Consider the following 21,731-nt stretch of genomic DNA (forward strand, 5'->3'; position numbering starts at 1 on the left):
AAAAGCTCCCTACATGCTCCCTAATTAACCCCTTCACTGCTGGGCATAATACACGTGTGGTGCGCAGTGGCATTTAGCGGCCTTCTAATTACCAAAAAGCAACACCAAAGTCATATATGTCTGCTATTTCTGAACAAAGGGGATCCCAGAGAAGAATTTACAACCATTTATGCCATAATTGCACAAGCTGTTTGTAAATAATTTAAGTTAGAAACCAAAAGTTTGTGAAAAAATTTGTGAAAAGTGAACGATTTTTTGTATTTGATTGCATTTGGCGGTGAAATGGTGGCATTAAATATACCAAAATGGGCCTAGATCAATACTTTGGGTTGTCTACTAAAAAAAAATATATACATGCCAATGGATATTCAGAGATTCCTGAAAGATATCAGTGCTCTAATGTAACTATCGCTAATTTTGAAAAGAAATGGCTTGGAAATAGCAAAGTGCTACTTTTATTTATGGCCCTATAGTTTACAAAAAAAGCAAAGAACATGTAAACATTGGGTATTTCTAAACTCAGGACAAAATTTAGAAACTATTTAGCATGGGTGTGTTTTGGTGGTTGTAGATGTGTAACAGATTTTGGGGGTCAAAGTTAGAAAAAGTGTGTTTTTTTCAATTTTTTCCTCTTATTTTATAATTTTTTTATAGTAAATTATAAGATATGATGAAAATAATGGTATCTTTAGAAAGTCCATTTAATGGCGAGAAAAACGGTATATAATATGTGTGGGTACAGTAAACGAGTAAGAGGAAAATTACAGCTAAACACAAACACCTCAAAAATGTAAAAATAGCCTTGGTCCCAAACGGACAGAAAATGGAAAAGTGCTGTGGTCATTAAGGGGTTAAAGGTTTCTATAATGTCACCTCTTTCCCTTCTATCCTCTAAATTATACATATTTAGATCATAGAGTCTTTCTTTGTACACTTTATATTTTAGACCATGTACCATTTTAGTAGCCCTCCTTTGGACAGCTTCTAGTTTATTTATATCTTTCTGAAGATATGGTCTCCAGAACTGTACACAGTATTCCATATTTGGTCTAACTAATGATCTGTAAAGTGGAATAAGAACCTTGCTATTTCTGCTACTAAAACCTCTTCCAATACAACCACGTATTTGACTGTCCTTACTGGCTGCACTACTGCATTGTGTACCAAATTTTAAATCATCTGAAATAATAATTCCCAAATCCCTTTCTTCTTTAATTACAGTCAGTAATGTACCATTGAGACTATAATTTGCCTTTGGGTTTTTGGATCCTATATGCATAATTTTGTTCTTGGTAATATTAAATTTCATTTATTTCACCAGTCCTCTAGTTTATTAATATCACGGTTCATTTGATCAACTCCTCCTGGAACATCTACCCTGTTACAAATTTTTGTATCATCAGCAAACAAGCAAACCTTCCCCTTAAGCCCACTTCCAGTATCACTTATGAACATGTTAAACAAAACAGGCCCAAGAACTGACCCTTGGGGAACACCACTAGTGTTGTAATATCAGCGCAACTAAAACTGTTTGGGGAAACACAATATTGTTTGTGCAAAAATATTTGCGCCTCACTTGTAATGTAGCCCATATTATTTACTGATATATTGGCAGAAATATATGTTATTTTGGTTCATGATTTTATATGGACTAAAGGACACTGTACGAAGAATGAACAACTACAGTTAAATCTCTGAATCATTACATTAACAAATCCTTGCCATCTTCTGAACTCTCAGCCACCAACCTTATAAGATATTTATTACTACTATGGGTGAATGTGTTAGAGTTTTTGATCATAATTCTTTACTGCCTTCCATGGTTCTGTTTTGTTATCACAGGAATTTTAAAAAAAATATTAATGTTGAAATCTTGTTTATTTTACATATGAGAACCTGCACTGTAAAAATGAAATTACATGGTATAAACTCTGTAGTGGCATAATATATACTGATAGTAATATTAGTGTACTGCAGTGAATTTCATTTGTTATTCTGATTCCCTGAATTTGCACTTTTGCTTACATTCTTGGTTATTTTCTTAATTTTTTGAAACTTGATGCTATTATATTTTAGTTTCTTATTCCTGCTTCAGCACATGTGAGCCTAATCCTCTTACTATGATTTTTAGACATGTGCAATTTGAAAAATTAGTTCTGTCTTAAATATTCATTTAAGATTTTTTCAAAAGTTTTTTATTTTATTTTAGTCGAATATTGGATTTGGATTTGTTACCATTATTTTCAATGAGAACAACAAATATATACAAATAATTTGAACACAAATCTTACATTGTAGAATTCCAACAATTTAAAAAAAAAAACCATTTCTTTTAATGTGAACATGACATTCAACTCACTGGTTGAATATGAGTAAATAACTAGGTAACAGAAGCACAGAAACCACACAACTGCAAATTCCAATAAGTCTAGCCAAATTAATTAAACATTTCTGAGCTTTAACTAGTTTCCCACCACCCTATGCTTGATTAAGTCTTTATTGGACAATCCTGTATGACTAAAATTTAACTTTTAGTGTCTGACTGACTGTCCCTAACTAATGCCTAATTAGGCATTAGTAATACTATGATAGGACTGGACAGGGGATGATGGACACATGAATAGTCAGGCCCCTTGTACATTATTACAAACAAAAAGAGATGATTAGCAAACCAATATACCTCCTTCCCCCCTTTCCTACACCTTTTTGGCACCAAACTGTACAAATGGATGAACACATCAATTTGGTCAAGTAATCATTCACTCTGTCTGTTTAGTACAATAATGTATTTGTATGTTTATGTATCTGATGACTCACTGATTCAGCAAAATTCATCAGAAAAGGATTGTTCGACTGGCACAGAACTACAGCCTTGTGCACAGAGGCTAAAGGAGAGTCAGTGATACTTGTTGCTTTACAGAGTTCTTTTTTCAGTATTGACTACTCTCCACATAGTGCCAGCTATACATCATTGCACTAGTTTGTATTTACAGACCTTTATATTTGTTTATCCTGCAGTACTTTATACACTGACATAGAAATCCATTTATTTTGTGTTTTGTTTGGCCTCCATTAATGTTGCTTGACAGGATTTTAGATCTAATTATACACTTTATTCCTATTCACATCCACAGTGCTCAAGTCTGTCCTACCTCTGAACCACAATCATGCTCTAACACGTCCCTATTATACCATTAGCCAATTCATGCTTCTATAACAATCTCATAAAATTACCTATAACATAAAATCTACAGGACATGAACATGGAACTCAAAATGTGTTTCATGATAAAATTAGAATTATTTTAAAACTAATAGTTTGTCATATTTTTCCTTTATTTACCATGTCTGTAAATTAATTATAAAAACTAGAGAGAGTGGAACATAACTTGCAGGATCCAGAGCACTGTTTCTAAACTTTCTAAACAGTGATTGCTTGATCAGTTTAGTCATTTATTTATATTTGCCACAACTGGCCACAGCAAAGTAGATAAAATGAACAGTATAAAATGTATATCCTATGACTGCAAAACAATGCAAACTGTGCTAACAAAAGGTTTTAAAATGCAGATCCTCTACAACACAGTGCTTAAAGGGACATTAAACCCAAATTTTCTCTTTCATGATTCAGATAGAGAATACTATTTTAAACAACTTTCTAATATACTTCTGTTATCTAATTTGCTTCATTCTCTTGATATTCCTTCCTGAAAAGCATATCTAGATAGGCTCAGAAGATTCTGATTGGTGGCTGCACCTATTTGCCTCATGTGATTGGCTCATCCATGTGCATTGCTATTTCTTTAACAAAGGATATCTAAATATTGAAACACATTAGATAATAGAAGTAAATTGGAATTTTGTTTAAAATTGTATTCTCTGTCTGAATCATGAAAGAAAAATGTTGGGTTTTATGTCCCTTTAATTGCTGATATATGCTATGCAAATATAAAATGACCTAATGTCCCTTTAAAGGGACACTGTAACCAAAATGTATCTTTCGTGATTCAGATTGAGCATGAAATTTTAAGGAACTTTCTAATTTACTCCTATTATCAAATTTTCTTCATTCTCTGGGTTGTCCTTGCTGATTGGTGGATAAATTCATCCACCAATAAAAAAGTGCTGTCTAGAATACTGAAACCAAAAAAAAGCTTAGATGCCTTCTTTTTCAAATAATGATAGCAAGAGAACGAAGAAAAATTGAAAATAGGAGTAAATTAGAAAGTTGCTTAAAATTGCATGCTCTTTCTGAATTACAAAAGAAAAAAATTGGGTTCAGTTTCCCTTTAATTTATATTCCTTGCCTGTATGCTAATCTATGCATTATGTAAGGTATTTTGATTTAGTAAACATTTAATCAAATATGCCATACTTCATTTCTATCTAATGCAGCGCAAATATTGGGAACACACTGTGTTAGTCTCTCAGCAACCCTATGTAGAATGTATTTGATGTGTACACTGCACATTTATTTAAGTGAATCTGAATGTAGCATATATTCTTCAGCTGCTATGTTTCTAGTTTTTTTATACTGTTGAAATTGGTTTAACAAAACCTAACTTCAATTTTGTATCCACCAATCAATTCATTTTAAACATTAAAATGATTATTTTTTTACATTGTGACATTATTAAAAGAAATTGTGTTTTGCAAAGGCCTTTATATATGCATCATTTAACTTGGTTTTCAAGTAAAAAAAAAATACAGAAAGCACATCTAATATGTATTATAAAAATGTAGGTTTTTAAGCTGTTGTAATTTATTTGCCCCCAAATCTAATTATTAGTTAATCATATCTTGAAAAAAATCTTATTTGTGAGCATTAAGGGTTATATTAAGGGTTAGAATGCATTCCCATTACAAAATAAACTACTATTGGTAAGAACAAGAAACTCCATTAATATCTATAAAGAATTTGGATGTGACTATTATCAACTTGTTTAGATGCTACCGTTTTATGAATGACAGAACTTGATTCAGACAGAGCATGACATTTTATGAGACTTTTCAATTTACTTCTCGCTTTTGGTATCCTTTGTTGAAAAGCATACCTAGATATGCTTTGGAACAGCAGTGTATTACTGAGAGATAGCTGATGGTTGGTATCTAAACAAATTTGTCACTTGTTATTGCCTCACTAGATGTTTTCAGCTAGCTTCAAGGAGTGCACTGCAGCTCTGGAGATAGATTGAAAGGGAAACTAAATATTATGAACCTGATTACAAGTGGAGCAGTATCTAACGCTCTTGCTCACGCGCTTACTTTGCTAGAAGTTTCTTGCAAGTCAGGTAGTTTTTGTATTACAAGTTGAAAGTAAACTGTTTTTGCATGAGCGCTAACAAGCCAAACTTAGAATATGGCACGCATGTTAAAGTATTCCCCCATAGAAGACAATGGAGCAAAAAAAGTTGAAAAAATCACCCTATTTCTGTGCAAACCCGATTGCAGATTCTCAAGTACACTAACTAGGCATGAAAACATGAATATTTCACATTCTAATGTTCTTCGCATAGCAGAATATGTTCTATTTATTCATAAATACATATTTCTGTATATATATATACTGTATATATCTGATGGTATTTTGGTAAAATATATTTCTATACCTGAGGACACGCTACCCCGGTGAGCGTTAACTTCAATTGCAGTCAAGCGATCACGTTTACTTTCAACTTGCAATACAAGCAATAAAACTGGCATCTGCAAACAGCTGTGATAAAACCCTTTTCTTTCATGTAATTGGCAAGAGTCCATGAGCTAGTGACGTATGGGATATACAATCCTACCAGGAGGGGCAAAGTTTCCCAAACCTCAAAATGCCTATAATTACACCCCCTCACCACACCCACAATTCAGTTTTTACAAACTTTGCCTCCTATGGAGGTGGTGAAGTAAGTTTGTGCTTGATTTTTATGATATCTTCTGCGATAAGCGCTTCTGAACATCCTGAAGCCCAATTCCTCTCAGACTACAGTGTTTGTCAGAGGGATGTGAAGAGAGTATCGCCTATTTGATTTTATTTTTATGTTATCGGTCGTAGGGATTCATCTCCTACCTCCCTTTTCAGATCGACGATAAACTCTTATATAACATTATCTCTGCTGATAGCTTTCAGTACTGGTTTGGCTATCTGCTATATGTGGATGGGTGTCATTTGGTAAGTATGTATCATTATTTGAGACACTCTCAGCTATGGTTTGGTGCTTTATCTATAAAGTTTTAAATAAATGTATTTTACTTATATTTGCCATGAGTCAGGTCTATGTGTATTTCCCTTTGCAGTCTGGCAGTTTTCTTATGGGAATCTTGTTTTATGAAGTTTTTCTTACCTGGGGTATAGTCTTTTCAATTTGACTTTGTTTGTTTTTTGTAAAATTTGCGGGCAAATTAGGCTCCCGGGGGCGCAAAATCTTGTTATTTATTGCCTCATTCTTGGTGCAAGAAATTTTTTGGCGCGCGAAAGTGCATCTGTAATGACGCACATTCATCATTTCCTGCGTCTTAGTTGACGCTAGGTTGTTTGGTGGAAATTGTGTTTATTATGACGTGAGTTGCATCATTTCCAGATGTTTGTTGGCGCCAACAAATTTCTCAACTTCCTTTTGCGTTGTGCGTCATTCTAGGTGCCAAAAAAAATTGTTTTTATTTTACCTTACTTCCTATGTGCTCCTTGCCTTCTTTATGCTCAGAGGGCTATGCTATTTGCTTTTTTTTTTGCCAATTTTAGCATTTGCATTGTTTCACATTCCTGAAACTGCTATATGTGGAAATAAGATATTTCTGTTTAAATTTTATTTTTACATTTTACAAGATCTGATCCTGTCTCAGAAGCTGCTGTAGGAACCATGCTGCCTGAACACAGTTCTACCAAAGCTAAGTGTATCTGTTGTAAGCTATTGGAGATTATATCTCCTGCTGTAGTGTGTAACAGTTGTCATGATAAGCTTTGCATGCAGAAAAGGTTTCTATTAGAGCTAGTACAGTGTCTGTTGTTCATTCAACATCTAAAGTACATGATATCCCTGTTGATATGAAAATGATATTGCTGATGCAATACAGAAGGCTAAATAAATTTAAAAGGTATTTTAAACCTTCTCATAATAAAGATGAAATTTGCAATGACCAGCAACATACTGATATATCCTCCTCTGATGAGGATCTCTCTGGCTTAGAAGATCCTACTTCAGACATTGACAATGATACATCATTTTATCTTTTTAAGATTGAGAATAATAATAATTATGTCTATAAACCTCCTGTGTCTACTCCTGAGGTTTTTCCTGTTCCTGGTGCTATTTCTGATGTGATTGCTAAGGAATGGTCTAAACCTGGTACTTCTTTTATTTCTTCTTCAAGGTTTAAAAAAGTTGTATCCTTTGCCAGTGGTTAAATTAGAGTTTTGGTAAAGTCCCTAAGGTTGATGGGACTATTTCTACTCTTGCTAAACGTACTACTATTCCTAAGGAAGATAATAGTTCTTTTAGGGATCATTTACACTGTGTGTAAAATTATTAGGCAAATGAGTATTTTGACCACATCATCCTCTTTATGCATGTTGTCTTACTCCAAGCTGTATAGGCTTGAAAGCCTGCTACCAATTAAGCATATTAGGTGATGTGCATCTCTGTAATGAGAAGGGGTGTGGTCTAATGACATCAACACCCTATATCAGGTGTGCATAATTATTAGGCAACTTCCTTTCCTTTGGCAAAATGGGTCAAAAGAAGGACTTGACAGGCTCAGAAAAGTAAAAAATAGTGAGATATCTTGCAGAGGGATGCAGCACTCTTAAAATTGCAAAGCTTCTGAAGCGTGATCATCGAACAATCAAGCGTTTCATTCAAAATAGTCAACAGGGTCGCAAGAAGCGTATGGAAAAACCAAGGCGCAAAATAACTGCCCATGAACTGAGAAAAGTCAAGCGTGCAGCTGCCAAGATGCCACTTGCCACCAGTTTGGCCATATTTCAGAGCTGCAACATCACTGGAGTGCCCAAAAGCACAAGGTGTGCAATACTCAGAGACATGGCCAAGGCAAGAAAGGCTGAAAGACGACCACCACTGAACAAGACACACAAGCTGAAACGTCAAGACTGGGCCAAGAAATATCTCAAGACTGATTTTTCTAAGGTTTTATGGACTGATGAAATGAGAGTGAGTCTTGATGGGCCAGATGGATGGGCCCGTGGCTGGATTGGTAAAGGGCAGAGAGCTCCAGTCCGACTCAGACGCCAGCAAGGTGGAGGTGGAGTACTGGTTTGGGCTGGTATCATCAAAGATGAGCTTGTGGGGCCTTTTCGGGTTGAGGATGGAGTCAAGCTCAACTCCCAGTCCTACTGCCAGTTTCTGGAAGACACCTTCTTCAAGCAGTGGTACAGGAAGAAGTCTGCATCCTTCAAGAAAAACATGATTTTCGTGCAGGACAATGCTCCATCACACGTGTCCAAGTACTCCACAGTGTGGCTGGCAAGAAAGGGTATAAAAGAAGAAAATCTAATGACATGGCCTCCTTGTTCACCTGATCTGAACCCCATTGAGTACCTGTGGTCCATCATCAAATGTGAGATTTACAAGGAGGGAAAACAGTACACCTCTCTGAACAGTGTCTGGGAGGCTGTGGTTGCTGCTGCACGCAATGGTGATGGTGAACAGATCAAAACACTGACAAAATCCATGGATGGCAGGCTTTTGAGTGTCCTTGCAAAGAAAGGTGGCTATATTGTCACTGATTTGTTTTTGTTTTGTTTTTGAATGTCAGAAATGTATATTTGTGAATGTTGAGATGTTATATTGGTTTCACTGGTAAAAATAAATAATTGAAATGGGTATATATTTGTTTTTTGTTAAGTTGCCTAATAATTATGCACAGTAATAGTCACCTGCACACACAGATATCCCCCTAAAAAAGCTATAACTAAAAACAAACTAAAAACTACTTCCAAAACTATTCAGCTTTGATATTAATGAGTTTTTTGGGTTCATTGAGAACATGGTTGTTGTTCAATAATAAAATTAATCCTCAAAAATACAACTTGCCTAATAATTCTGCACTCCCTGTAGATATGAAAATTGAATCTTATCTAAAAAAAGCTTTTTTGTATTCTAGCTATATTCTCAGACCTGCCATTTCTATGGCTGATGTTGCGGCTGCATCAACTTTTTGGTTGGATATCTTAGCACAACGGAAAAATGACTATGATTTGCATTGTATTGTTCATTTGCTTCAACATGCTTATCATTTTATCTGTGATGCTATTTTTTATATCATCAAGATTAATGTTAAATCTATGTCTTTGGCTATTTTAGCTAGAAGAGCGTTATGGCTCAAATCATGGAATGCTGACATGTTATCTAAATCTATGTTACTATCGCTATCATTCCAGGGTAATAATTTGGTTGGTTCCAAGTTGGATTCTATTATTTCCAAAATTACTGGGGGAAAGGGAGTTTATTTGCCTCAAGATAAAAAGTCTAAGGGCAAATCTAAAGCTTCTAATTGGTTTTGTTCCTTTCGTCAGAGTAAAGAACAAAAAAACACTCCTTCCCCTAAGGACTCTGGCTCCAATTGGAAGCCATCTTGAGTTGGAGTAAATCCAAGTCTTACAAGAAACCAAAGCCAGCCCCTAAGACTGCATGAAGGTGTGGCCCTCAATTCAGTTCTGCTGGTGGGGGGCAGATTGACATTATTTCAAGATATTTGGGCAGGTTCTGTTCAGAATCATTGGATTTAGAATTTCTCAGGGGTATCGAATAGGTTTCAGAGCAAGACCTCCTGTTAGAAGATATTTTTTTCTCTCTTACGTTCCAACAAATCCTTTGAAGGCTCAGGCCTTTCTGACGTGTGTTTCAGATCTAGAGCTTTCAGGAGTAATTGTACCAGTTCCCATTCTGGAACAGGGTCTTGGTTTTTATTCAAATCTATTCATTGTCCTGAAGAAGGAAAATTCTTTCAGACCAGTTCTGGATCTGAAGTGTTTTAATCAAATTGTAAGGGTCCCAACTTTCAAGATGGTGACTATAAGGACTATTCTGTCTTTTGTTCAGCAAGATCATTACATGTCCTCAATAGACTTACTGGATGCGTATATTCACATTCCAATTTATCCAGACCACTATCAGTTTCTGAGATTCTCTTTTCTAGACAAGCATTACCAATTTGTTGCTCTTCCATTTGGCCTAGCAACAGCTCCAAGAATCTTTTTGAAGGTTCTCGGTTACCTTCTATCTGTAATCAGAGAGCAGGATATTGCGGTGTTTCCTTATTTGGAGGATATCTTGGTACTTAGCAGAATCTCACACAAATCAACTTGTGTTGTTTCTTTAAAGACATGGTTGGAGGATCAATTTCCCAAAAAGTTCCTTGAATCCTCAGACAAAGGTCACCTTTTTAGATTTCCAGATAGATTCAATGTCCATGACTCTGTCTTTAACAGACAAGAGACGAATTAAATTGGTTTCTACCTGTCGAAACCTTCAGTCTCGATCATTCCCTTCAGTGGCTATGTGCATGGAAGTTTTAGATCTCATGAATGCAGCATCGAACGGGATCCCCTTTGCTCGTTTTCATATGAGACTACTGCAGCTTTGCATGCTGAATCAATGATGCAGGGATTATACTTGGATACCACAATTGATGTACTTAAATCCCAACATTCAACTCTCTGTCCTGGTGGTTGGACCAGCATCAGATTATTCTAAGGGGCCTCTTTTGTTCATCCTTCCTGGACTGGGATTTCAACAGGCACAAGGAGTTTGGAATCCTCAAGAGGAGAGGTTACCAATCAATATTTTAGAACTCTTTGCTATTCTCAGGGCTCTTCAGGCTTGGCCTGTATAAAAGCAAGAATCATTCATTCATTTTCAGACAGACAATATCACAACTGTGGCATATGTCAATTATCAAGGGGGGACTCGCAGTCCTTTAGCGATGAAAGAAGTATCTCAGATACTTTTTTGGGTGGAATCCAACTCCTGTCTAATTTCTGTGATACATATCCCAGGTGTAGACAATTGGGAAGTGGATAATCTCAGTCATCAGTCTTTACATCCAGGGGAGTGGTCTCTCCATCCAGATGTATTTGGTCAGATTGTACAGATGTGGGGTCTCACCAAAATAGATCTGATGGATTCTCATCCAAACAAGAAACTTCCCAGGTACCTTTACAGGTCCAGGAATCCTCAGGCGGAAATGGTGGATGCATTAGAATTCCTTGGTTTTAACAACCTGCTTACATTTTTCCGCCTCTAGTTCTTCTTCTAAGGGTGATCTCCAAGATCATATTGGAACAATCACATGTGTTTCTAATAGCACCAACATGGCCTCACAGGTTTTGGTATGCAGATCTTGTCCGGATGTCCAGTTGCCAACCTTGGTCACTTCCTTTAAGGCCAGACCTTCTGTCTAAAGGGCCGTTTTTCCATCAGGATCTCAAATCGCTAAATTTGAAGGTATTGAAATTGAACGCTTAGAACTTAGTCATAGAGCTTTCTCTGACTCAATGATTAATACGGCTCATAAGTCTGATTCAAGGAAGATGCATTATCGGGTTTGGAAAACCTATATTTCATGGTGTTTTTCTCATAAATTCTAATGCCATTCTTTTAGGATTCCTAAAATTTTACAGTTTCTTCAGGATGGTTTGGATAAAGGTTTTTCTGCAACTACCTTGAAGGGACAAATCTCTGCTCTTTCAGTTTTATTTCATAGAAAGATTGCGAAACTTCCGGGTATTTACTGTTTTGTTCAGGCTTTGGTTCATATCAAGCCTGTTTTTAAATCAATCTCTCCTTATTGGAGTCTTAATTTGGTTTTGAAGGCTTTGTAAGCTCCTCCTTTTGAGCCTATGCATTCTTTGGATATTAAACTACTTTCATGAAAAGTGTTGTTTGTTTTAGCTATATCTTCAGCTAGAAGAGTTTCGGAATTGTCTGCTCTCTCTTGTGAGTCTCCTTTTCTGATTTTCCATCAGGATATGGCTGTTATGCAGACTTTGTTTACATTTCTTCCTAAGATTGTTAATTCTAACAACATTAGTTGGGAAAATGTTATTCCTTCCTTGTGTTTCCTATTCCTAAGAATACTCTTAAAAAATCTTTGCATTCTTTGGATGTTGTAAGAGCTTTGAAATATGTTGAAGCTACTAAAACTTTCAGGAAGACTTCTAGTCTATTTGTTGTTTTTTTCTGGTCCTAGTAATGGTCAGAAAGCCTCAGCCATTTCTTTGGCATCTTGGTTAAAGCTTTTGATTTACAAGGCTTATTTGGAGGCGGGGCAGTCTCCCTAGATCAGTCGCCAATTCTTGAACTTTTAAAAATGGAGCTTCAGTTGATCAGATTTACAAAGTAGCAACTTGGTCTTCTTGCATACATTTACGAAATTTTACCATTTTGATGTATTTGCTTCTTCTGAAGCAGTCTTTGGTAGAAAAGTTCTTCAGGCACCTGTTTCAGTTTGATTCTTCTGCTTATGATTTAAGTTTTTTTCTTGAAATTTATGTGAAATTTATGAGAAAGACATATTTTTTTGTGGATTTTTTTTTCTCCAGCGGAAATAGCTGTTTTTATTTTATCCCTCCCTTTCTAGTGACTCTTCCGTGGTCTCCCACATCTTGGGTATTTATATCCCATACGTCACTAGCTCATGGACTCTTGCCAATTACATGAAAGAAAACATAATTTATGTAAAACCTTACCTTATAAATTCATTTATTTTATATTGGCAAGAGTCCATGAGGCCCACCCTTTTTATGGTGGTTATGATTTTGTATAAAAGCACAATTTTTTTCCAGTTCCTCTTTTTGTATGCTTTTTTACTCCTTATTTTTTCACCCCACTACTTGGCTATTCATTAAACTGAATTGTGGGTGGTGAGGGGTGTATTTATAGGCATTTTGAGGTTTGGGAAACTTTGCCCCTACTGGTAGGATTGTATATACCATACATCACTAGCTCATGGAATCTAGTCAATATGATAGAAATGAATTTATCAGGTAAGTTCTTACATAAATAATGTTTTTGCATGCATGTAACTGTTAGTGTTCCCCTAGTAATCTGGCCTTAAATAGATTTCATACACTTCTCTATATTTATGGGTGGTGCCATATTGAAACCTAGGTTACACTGCATTTATCTAAAGGGGAGTTGCTATAAATGTGCAAACTAGAGGGAGGCAGGGAATAATCTCAATACTATGTTTATACAAGGCTATGTAAAAGGCTCTCTAAAATGATGTCTTTAACGCCTCTGCATAGGTTAAAGGGACATGAAACCCAAAATATTTATTTCATGATTCAGACAGAACATACAATTTTAAAACAAGTTTCTAATTTATGCCTTTTATGAAAAATATTTTGGTCTCATGGTATTCTATGTTAGAAATACCTAGGTAGGTAGAGTGCACATGTCTGCAGCACTATATGGCAGGAAAAAGAGCTGCCCTCCAAAGCTCTTGCACATGTATACCATTCTTGAAAAGCTGTTGCCATATAGGGCTAAATTTATCAATGTGCGAGCGGACATGATACGAAGTAGCGCATCATGTCCGCTGCACATTTCAGACCATCACTAAATGCTGACAGCATACGCTGTCGGCATTTATCATTTCACCAGAAGTTCTTGTGAACCGCCGGTGCAATGCCGTCCCCTGCAGAGCCGCGGCCAATTGCCCGCTAGCAGGGGGTGTCAATCAACCTGATCATATTCGATCAGGTTGATTTCTGTTCACCGGCTCAGAGCAGACAAGTTATGGAGCAGTGGTCTTTAGACCGTTGCTTTATAACTTCTGTTTCCTTCAGGCTCGCCGGAAACAAGGGGCCTCAAGCTCCATACAGAGCTTGATAAATATGCCCTATAGTCTGCAGATATGTGCACGCTCCTGAGTTTGCCTCCCTGCTTTACAATAAAGGATACCAAACCAAAGAAGTACATTGGAAAGTTGTTTAAAATAGCATTTTCATGAAGGAAAAAATAGTGGGTTTTATTTAGCTTTAAATACATACAGGGAGTGCAGAATTATTAGGCAAGTTGTATTTTTGAGGATTAATTTTATTATTGAACAACAACCATGTTCTCTATGAACCCAAAAAACTCATTAATATCAAAGCTGAATAGTTTTGGAAGTAGTTTTTAGTTTGTTTTAAGTTATAGCTATTTTAGGGGGATATCTGTGTGTGCAGGTGACTATTACTGTGCATAATTATTAGGCAACTTAACAAAAAACAAATATATACCCATTTCAATTATTTATTTTTACCAGTGAAACCAAAATAACATCTCAACATTCACAAATATACATTTCTGACATTCAAAAACAAAACAAAAACAAATCAGTGACCAATATAGCCACCTTTCTTTGCAAGGACACTCAAAAGCCTGCCATCCATGGATTCTGCCAGTGTTTTGATCTGTTCACCATCAACATTGCGTGCAGCAGCAACCACAGCCTCCCAGACACTGTTCAGAGAGGTGTACTGTTTTCCCTCCTTGTAAATCTCACATTTGATGATGGACCACAGGTTCTCAATGGGGTTCAGATCAGGTGAACAAGGAGGCCATGTCATTAGATTTTCTTCTTTTATACCCTTTCTTGCCAGCCACACTGTGGAGTACTTGGACACGTGTGATGGAGCATTGTCCTGCACGAAAATCATGTTTTTCTTGAAGGATGCAGACTTCTTCCTGTACCACTGCTTGAAGAAGGTGTCTTCCAGAAACTGGCAGTAGGACTGGGAGTTGAGCTTGACTCCATCCTCAACCCGAAAAGGCCCCACAAGCTCATCTTTGATGATACCAGCCCAAACCAGTACTCCACCTCCACCTTGCTGGCGTCTGAGTCGGACTGGAGCTCTCTGCCCTTTACCAATCCAGCCACGGGCCCATCCATCTGGCCCATCAAGACTCACTCTCATTTCATCAGTCCATAAAACCTTAGAAAAATCAGTCTTGAGATATTTCTTGGCCCAGTCTTGACGTTTCAGCTTGTGTGTCTTGTTCAGTGGTGGTCGTCTTTCAGCCTTTCTTACCTTGGCCATGTCTCTGAGTATTGCACACCTTGTGCTTTTGGGCACTCCAGTGATGTTGCAGCTCTGAAATATGGCCAAACTGGTTGCAAGTGGCATCTTGGCAGCTGCACGCTTGACTTTTCTCAGTTCATGGGCAGTTATTTTGCGCCTTGGTTTTTCCACACGCTTCTTGTGACCCTGTTGACTATTTTGAATGAAATGCTTGATTGTTCGATGATCACGCTTCAGAAGCTTTGCAATTTTAAGAGTGCTGCATCCCTCTGCAATATATCTCACTATTTTTGACTTTTCTGAGCCTGTCAAGTCCTTCTTTTGACCCATTTTGCCAAAGGAAAGGAAGTTGCCTAATAATTATGCACACCTGATATAGGGTGTTGATGTCATTAGGCCACACCCCTTCTCATTACAGAGATGCACATCACCTAATATGCTTAATTGGTAGTAGGCTTTCGAGCCTATACAGCTTGGAGTAAGACAACATGCATAAAGAGGATGATGTGGTCAAAATACTAATTTGCCTAATAATTCTGCACTCCCTGTAGTTATATGCAAGCATCAGTGCAATAATAACAAGTAACATATTAGAGTATTTCCCTTGTGCAAAGTTATGCCTCTTTAGTGTTAGATTTATTAAAGGTTTCTTTGGGTGGGTTTTATTTTTAGAGTAGGATCTGGGCAATAAAAGAGCTAAATGTCCTTTTAAGGGCAATGCCCATACAAATGCCCTTTTCAGGGCAATGGGGAGCTTAGGTTTTTTAGATAGGGTTTTTATTTTGGGGTTTGTTGTGTGGGTGGTGAGTTTTACTGTTGGGGGGTGTTTGTATTTTTCTTTACAGGTAAAAGAGCTGATTTCTTTGGGACAATGCCCCGCAAAAGGCCCGTTTAAGGGCCATTGGCAGTTTATTGTAGGCCAGGGTTTTTTTTTTTATTTTGGGGGGGGATTTTTTATTTTGATAGGGCTATTAGATTAGGTGTAATTAGTTTTTATTTTTGATTCTGTGGTTTGTTTGTTTTTTTGTAACTTAGTGTTTGTTTGTTTTTGTAACTTAGTTTTTTTTTTGTAACAGTCATTTTTTTATTGTAGATTTAAATAATTTGAATAGGGTTAGGGTTTTTTAATATGTAATATAGTTAATTTAATTGGTAGTTTAATGAAATTGTAGTATAATAGCTATGGTAGTTTAATTAATAGTATAATATAGTTTCATTAAATTCTACAGGTAAGTTTTAATTTATTATAAGATAGGGATGTTGTAATTTTAATGTAAAATTTAGCGGGTTGTTAGGTTTAGGGGATAATAGCTTAATTTAGTTTATGGTGATGTGGGGGACTGGCGGTTTAGGGGTTAATAGGTTTAGTTAGTGTTAGTGATGTGGGAGGCCAGGGGTTTAGGGGTTAATACTTGTATTTAGTTGCGGCGGGATAGGGGTTAATAACTTTATTTAGGTTGTGGCGGGGTCCGGGAGCGGTGGGATAGGGATTAATACTTTTATTTAGTTGCGGTGGGTTAAACATTTTAGTATAGTGGCAGCGTTTAGCGACAGGGTATAAATAAAGTTGGAAAAAAGCCGAATAGCAGCGAGATCATTGACTGTTAGTTAACAACAGTCCGCTGCTCATCGCCCTGTACTTGGTACGCAGCTTTTTACTGGCTTTTTTTATAAAAATGGAGTGCGTATTCAGGTCCGCGGCCACAATGTTAGGCGAGCGTATTGGTGCCGTTAAATACAACAAAGTTGATGGCTTGATATATAGACCCTCAAAAGTGCTTTAGTTTTTGGTTCACAAAATTCCAGTAAATCTATACAAAAATTTAACTATGGAACAGCTGCATCAAATTAGTTTGTATATAAAGCAAATGTTTTCTTTACCTTATAGGGCTATTTGTCACATCTGGGTCATGTGCTGTTACTGTCCCAATACTAGTTCCCAGTTTTGCAGCTTCAGACTCAACCATTGTATATAAACGGGAAGAAAATACTGGAGGTTCATCCACATCTTCAACATTAATTTTTATTGTTGTTGTGTCCATAAATGGGCCAACACTGAGAAACCGTGTGTCCACATGTTTATTTGCAGCTTCGATTCTTAGAGTGTAGCTTGTCTTTGTTTCATAATCCAATTCCTGTATGCAAGAAAGTTATTTTTCAGTTACAAATAGAAAAATAGAGTAAGGATTTCATTAAAAATATCAATAGATATACTGCTTTGTTTCCTACTAGTTTTTAAGCAGACTACTTTAACCAAGGCAACAAAAAAATATTTGCTTTGTTCTTTTTTTGTTCTGTTTGTTTATGTGTGTGATTTTTTTTTCCAATTACAAAGTTGGTTTATCGATTGATTACTCTACAGTTTGGCTTGAGGTTCTTAACAGGTGTTTTATATGATAATATTAAAGTAAGCAAGCCATACAGATCTACCACACTGCTAATTAAAATTAATTAAACCAAGATAACATTCTGCATCTATTTACTGTTGGTAAGCAAGAACTAATTGGTTGTTTTCACAGCTATTTTTCTTTTGTGGTGTTAAAATATAGTCAAACTGAATTTTCTCCAGTTTACTTTTGTAGGCAGATAACATCAGAGGTCTTGATTCAAAATAGCCACATTTTGTCTGTTTGTTTTCTTTTTAGCATGAGAAAAGCTTCAGAAGTGTTCCTATTAAATGTAAGAATAGAATTGAAATGCACCAAGTAGATATATGCAAGTTAATTTGGGGAATAAAGCTATATAAGCATTGAGCAAACACTACAAGACTTCACTTTAATAGGAGATTCTAATGCCTCAACATAATTCCTGTTTAAACCATCAAGACATTTATCTTCCTGAAAAAATAAAGGTTGCATTAATCATACCATTCATATGCATTATAATAGAGAGCCAGAGTATAAAAACTCTTTATAATGAAACAGCATTTAAATACATAGGTCTAGATTACAAGTGGTGTGCATACTACAAGTTAAAAATAAAGGGTTGCACACAAGCGATTTTTAGCGCTCCACTTAACTGGAAAGGGCTATAATCTATACATATGTGTCTAAATGTGTGTATGTTTGTATGTATATATGTATAAATATATATATATATATATATATATATATATACACACATACATGTGTATTTATGTGTAAATATGTATATACATACATATATACACATATATCCACATATATACACTTTGTAGCCAAATACTAACTTTTTAGGTGTGTCAAAATTGGCAAGACCGCTACTTCTTACACTCTCATAGGTGTCGGAGAGAAATCTCTGAGAGCTAGCTCATTCTCGGTTATTGACAGTCCCTTCACTCGCGCGATTAGTCACTCGAATGAAGGGGCGTACATTGCACATTTATCGGAGTGTGTAATGATACATACGGGCCAGCGGATATCAGTCCCATATGCAACAAAGGTGGGCGGACAGCTTCTCAAGTTAAGAAGCTGTCCGCCTGCCTATTAATACATGGCCTTTAATACATGGGGCCCTTAGTCAAATAAATCATGACATGTCTCAACTGACCTGCTGCTATGATGGTACATATAATTAGATTTTTCCCTCTTTACATAGCATTGTATTAAAACAGGTTTTTATTAGAAAAAGAAGAGGCGACTAATATATCATGAATTAGAACTGTATTCTTCCATTTTTAAACAATTCAGAGATGCCACAAAACTCAGCTCCTTTTTTTCTATGGGTAGAAAAAAACTATTAAACCAATCTGAAAGAAGAGGAAGTAGGCTCTTCAATTTCCTAAAATATTTGAAACTAAATAGAAAGCAGAGGTCACATATTAAAACTTTATAGTTCACCCAGAACTAGGTAAGCTGCAAATTAACATCCCGCTAAAAAAGGGGAGGCATTTTCCATCTGAACCTTTACCATCTGAACAATGTTATATATATTAATATATTTATTATAATGTATTAAAAGTGTATATTTTTTTTTATTCCTCTCTGAACATCTGTATTTAATTACATAAATCAAATTAAAGCAATTTTATGACACACTAAGTTAACATTCTGTTTTGTAAATTTTGATAAGACCTGGCAAAATTTTAGCCAATCAGGCAGGCAAATAGACCTTATGGGTAGAGAAGCAATAGCTGGGAAATTGACTAAACAGGTGAGGAAACATGATGCTTCAAAAGTATGATATAACCATGTTCTTTACTTATGAAAATTAAAAAAAGGTCCAAATTAACAGAGGGCCATCATAATATTACATTTTATTCAATTTTACACAAAAATCTAATGTCCAAGAATAGCACATAATGTTACTTTATGGTGGTTTAGAAATAAGAATGATTTGAGATAGCAATTTTAAATTTGATGTATTGGTTAGGATATGAATTTGTACCTGCTTTATGTATAGTTTGAGGCACCTGGTCTGGCCTGGCCTACAAGAACAACCAAATAGTACTGTGCCATATTAAAATGCAGCAGAATTTGCTCATAATTCCATAATATATTATGTGATAGGACTGGCATTTGCACAGAGAGCATATGTATGAATACATTTTTCATGTTTGAAAAATGGAATAAGTGTCTAATCTGGCATGTGATATCATTATGAAAATGAAAACTTTTTAGATTTTATCAGGGACATTAGCAGCATAGGATATAGAATAACAAAATCTTAATTTTCTGTTTCATGTGTGCTTAGATTAGACATAAGAAAAATATCCAGGATGCAAAAGAAATATTCTGAATAGATAATGCAATTAATAAAATGTATAAATCTCAAAACAAATCCTATATTGTAAACTAAAAGATGTATTCATTTATGCCTATATTTTCTGGCTGTACTCTTACTAAACATCCCATATATAGTAAAACTCTGTATTGTGACCGATAGGGCACTTGAAAACCACCAGTAAGCTTTATATTTTACATAATTTTGAGCATTTTAATTTATTAGATGTGTTTTTTTAAATATGCAGGGGTTTTTTGTTTGTTTTTTACTCTAAAAAAACACCACTTGAGTCTTAATACAGTAGAATTTTTTATTTTCACTCGAAACAACACCATTTGAGTTGAAATCAAGTAAAAAAAAAATACCATTAAGGGATAAGAGATCATCCCCAAATCAAATTAACTCAACAATAACTCAACTATTCACTGCACTCTGGTGTTTTTCCTCTCCTGTAACTCTCTTTTGGTATGTATACATGAATATTTAGCTAATGATTTTAGGTTGTTAATTTAGTCCTGGATTTTTTGTAATGTTATCCAATGTCTTACTTCTAATGTTTTGTTAATTGCCATGTGATGTTCAATCCTTATCAATACTTGCTTGTATTCTTAAATGTATAGCTGTCTTATGCCATAGTTTCAACCTCCTCCAAATTTTACTGTCTGTTTACTTAACTCATCTCACCCTGACCAGACCAGAATCTAACTGTCTAATTGGCCTTTAATTTGTCTTTGATTTATCAATCAAGTAATTTAGTGGACACAGCTGACTTCCCTGCCTATATATTTAACATTAGCTTTGGATGTGCATTGCACTCAGCTGTGCATAGTTACAACAACATATGTTCACATTTTTTAAGTGAACATTTTATAAGTGAGGCATTAAGAAAAGAATTCTACAAAAATTACCTGAACATTTTATAAGTGAGGCATTGAGAAAATAATTATACAAGAATTATTCCTTTTTTGCTACCTCTTGTCTCAATAACAAACTACATTATTCAATTACTCCTTCTCCCTCTCCACCTGCACTGTTCATTAGCCCATCTCTATTAAATTCACCTTACTTTTGTACTCAGGAACTTTACCTATTCCTAAACACTCTCCCTCCCCCTGCACCTTGTCTGAAAAACTCAAATTTGTATCTCATCTCATGTCTCTCTCCCAATTGCTTTTACTAACTGCTGGTGACATCTCCCCTAATCCTGGTCCCCAACAACTTCCTAGCTGTACACATCCATGTGTACCATTCTATAGACTCAGAAAACAAAACTGGCAACCTTACTCACATTCCTCATACATCTAAAGCCACTACCCCTTTTACTTGTGCACTCTGGAACTCTTGATCTGTTTGCAACAAGCTCACTTCTATACATGACCTCTTTATCTCTGCTCTCTTAACCTTCTGGCCCTAACATGGCTCTCTCCCCTAGATGCAGCATCCACTGTTGCTCTGTCACATGGGGGTCTTCACGTCAGCCACACTCCAAGGTCTGGTAATAGACAAGGAGGTGGTGTAGGTATTTTAATTTCCTCTTGTTGCACCTTTCAACAAATACAACCCATCTCTTCCCTCACATTTTCTTCATTCGAAACCCACATGATTCACTTATTCTCTACCCTCTCTATACGTTTTGCAATGATAAACCGACCCACCTGGCTCTTCAACTCAATTTCTAGATCACTTGACTGCCTGGCTACCTTATTTCCTTTCCTCAGACACCCCTGCCCTCATTCTTGGCAACTTCAACATCCCTCTTGACAATACCACTGCTTCCTCTGCAAAACAACTTCTGCAACTCACTTCCTCTTTCGGTTTGTCACAACGGACTGATTCTCCCACTCACAAAGACAGTCACTCCCTAGACTTGATCTTTAGCTATCAATGCACTATTTCAAACCTCACAAACTCCCATTTTCCTCTTTCTGACCACCATCTCCTCACTTGCAACATTTTATCCCTCCCTACAACTCTCCCTCCTTCTACTCCTCACACCAAACTTCACAGAAGCACTATGT

General features: G+C 36.0%; 1 protein-coding gene across 2 annotated transcripts in view; it reads right to left on the reverse strand.

Moving 5' to 3' along the window:
* LOC128660832 (cadherin-7) overlaps positions 1-21,731 on the reverse strand; it is a 405,660-nt gene that overhangs the window by 131,555 nt on the left and 252,374 nt on the right. For both annotated transcript variants that reach the window (XM_053714878.1, XM_053714879.1), the window contains one exon: positions 16,894-17,147. In XM_053714878.1, the coding sequence (XP_053570853.1) occupies positions 16,894-17,147 (254 nt within the window). The remainder of the gene's footprint in view (positions 1-16,893; positions 17,148-21,731) is intronic.

This window comes from Bombina bombina, chromosome 5, assembly GCF_027579735.1.
Source record: "Bombina bombina isolate aBomBom1 chromosome 5, aBomBom1.pri, whole genome shotgun sequence".
In the NCBI taxonomy this organism is placed as follows: Eukaryota; Metazoa; Chordata; class Amphibia; order Anura; family Bombinatoridae; genus Bombina; species Bombina bombina.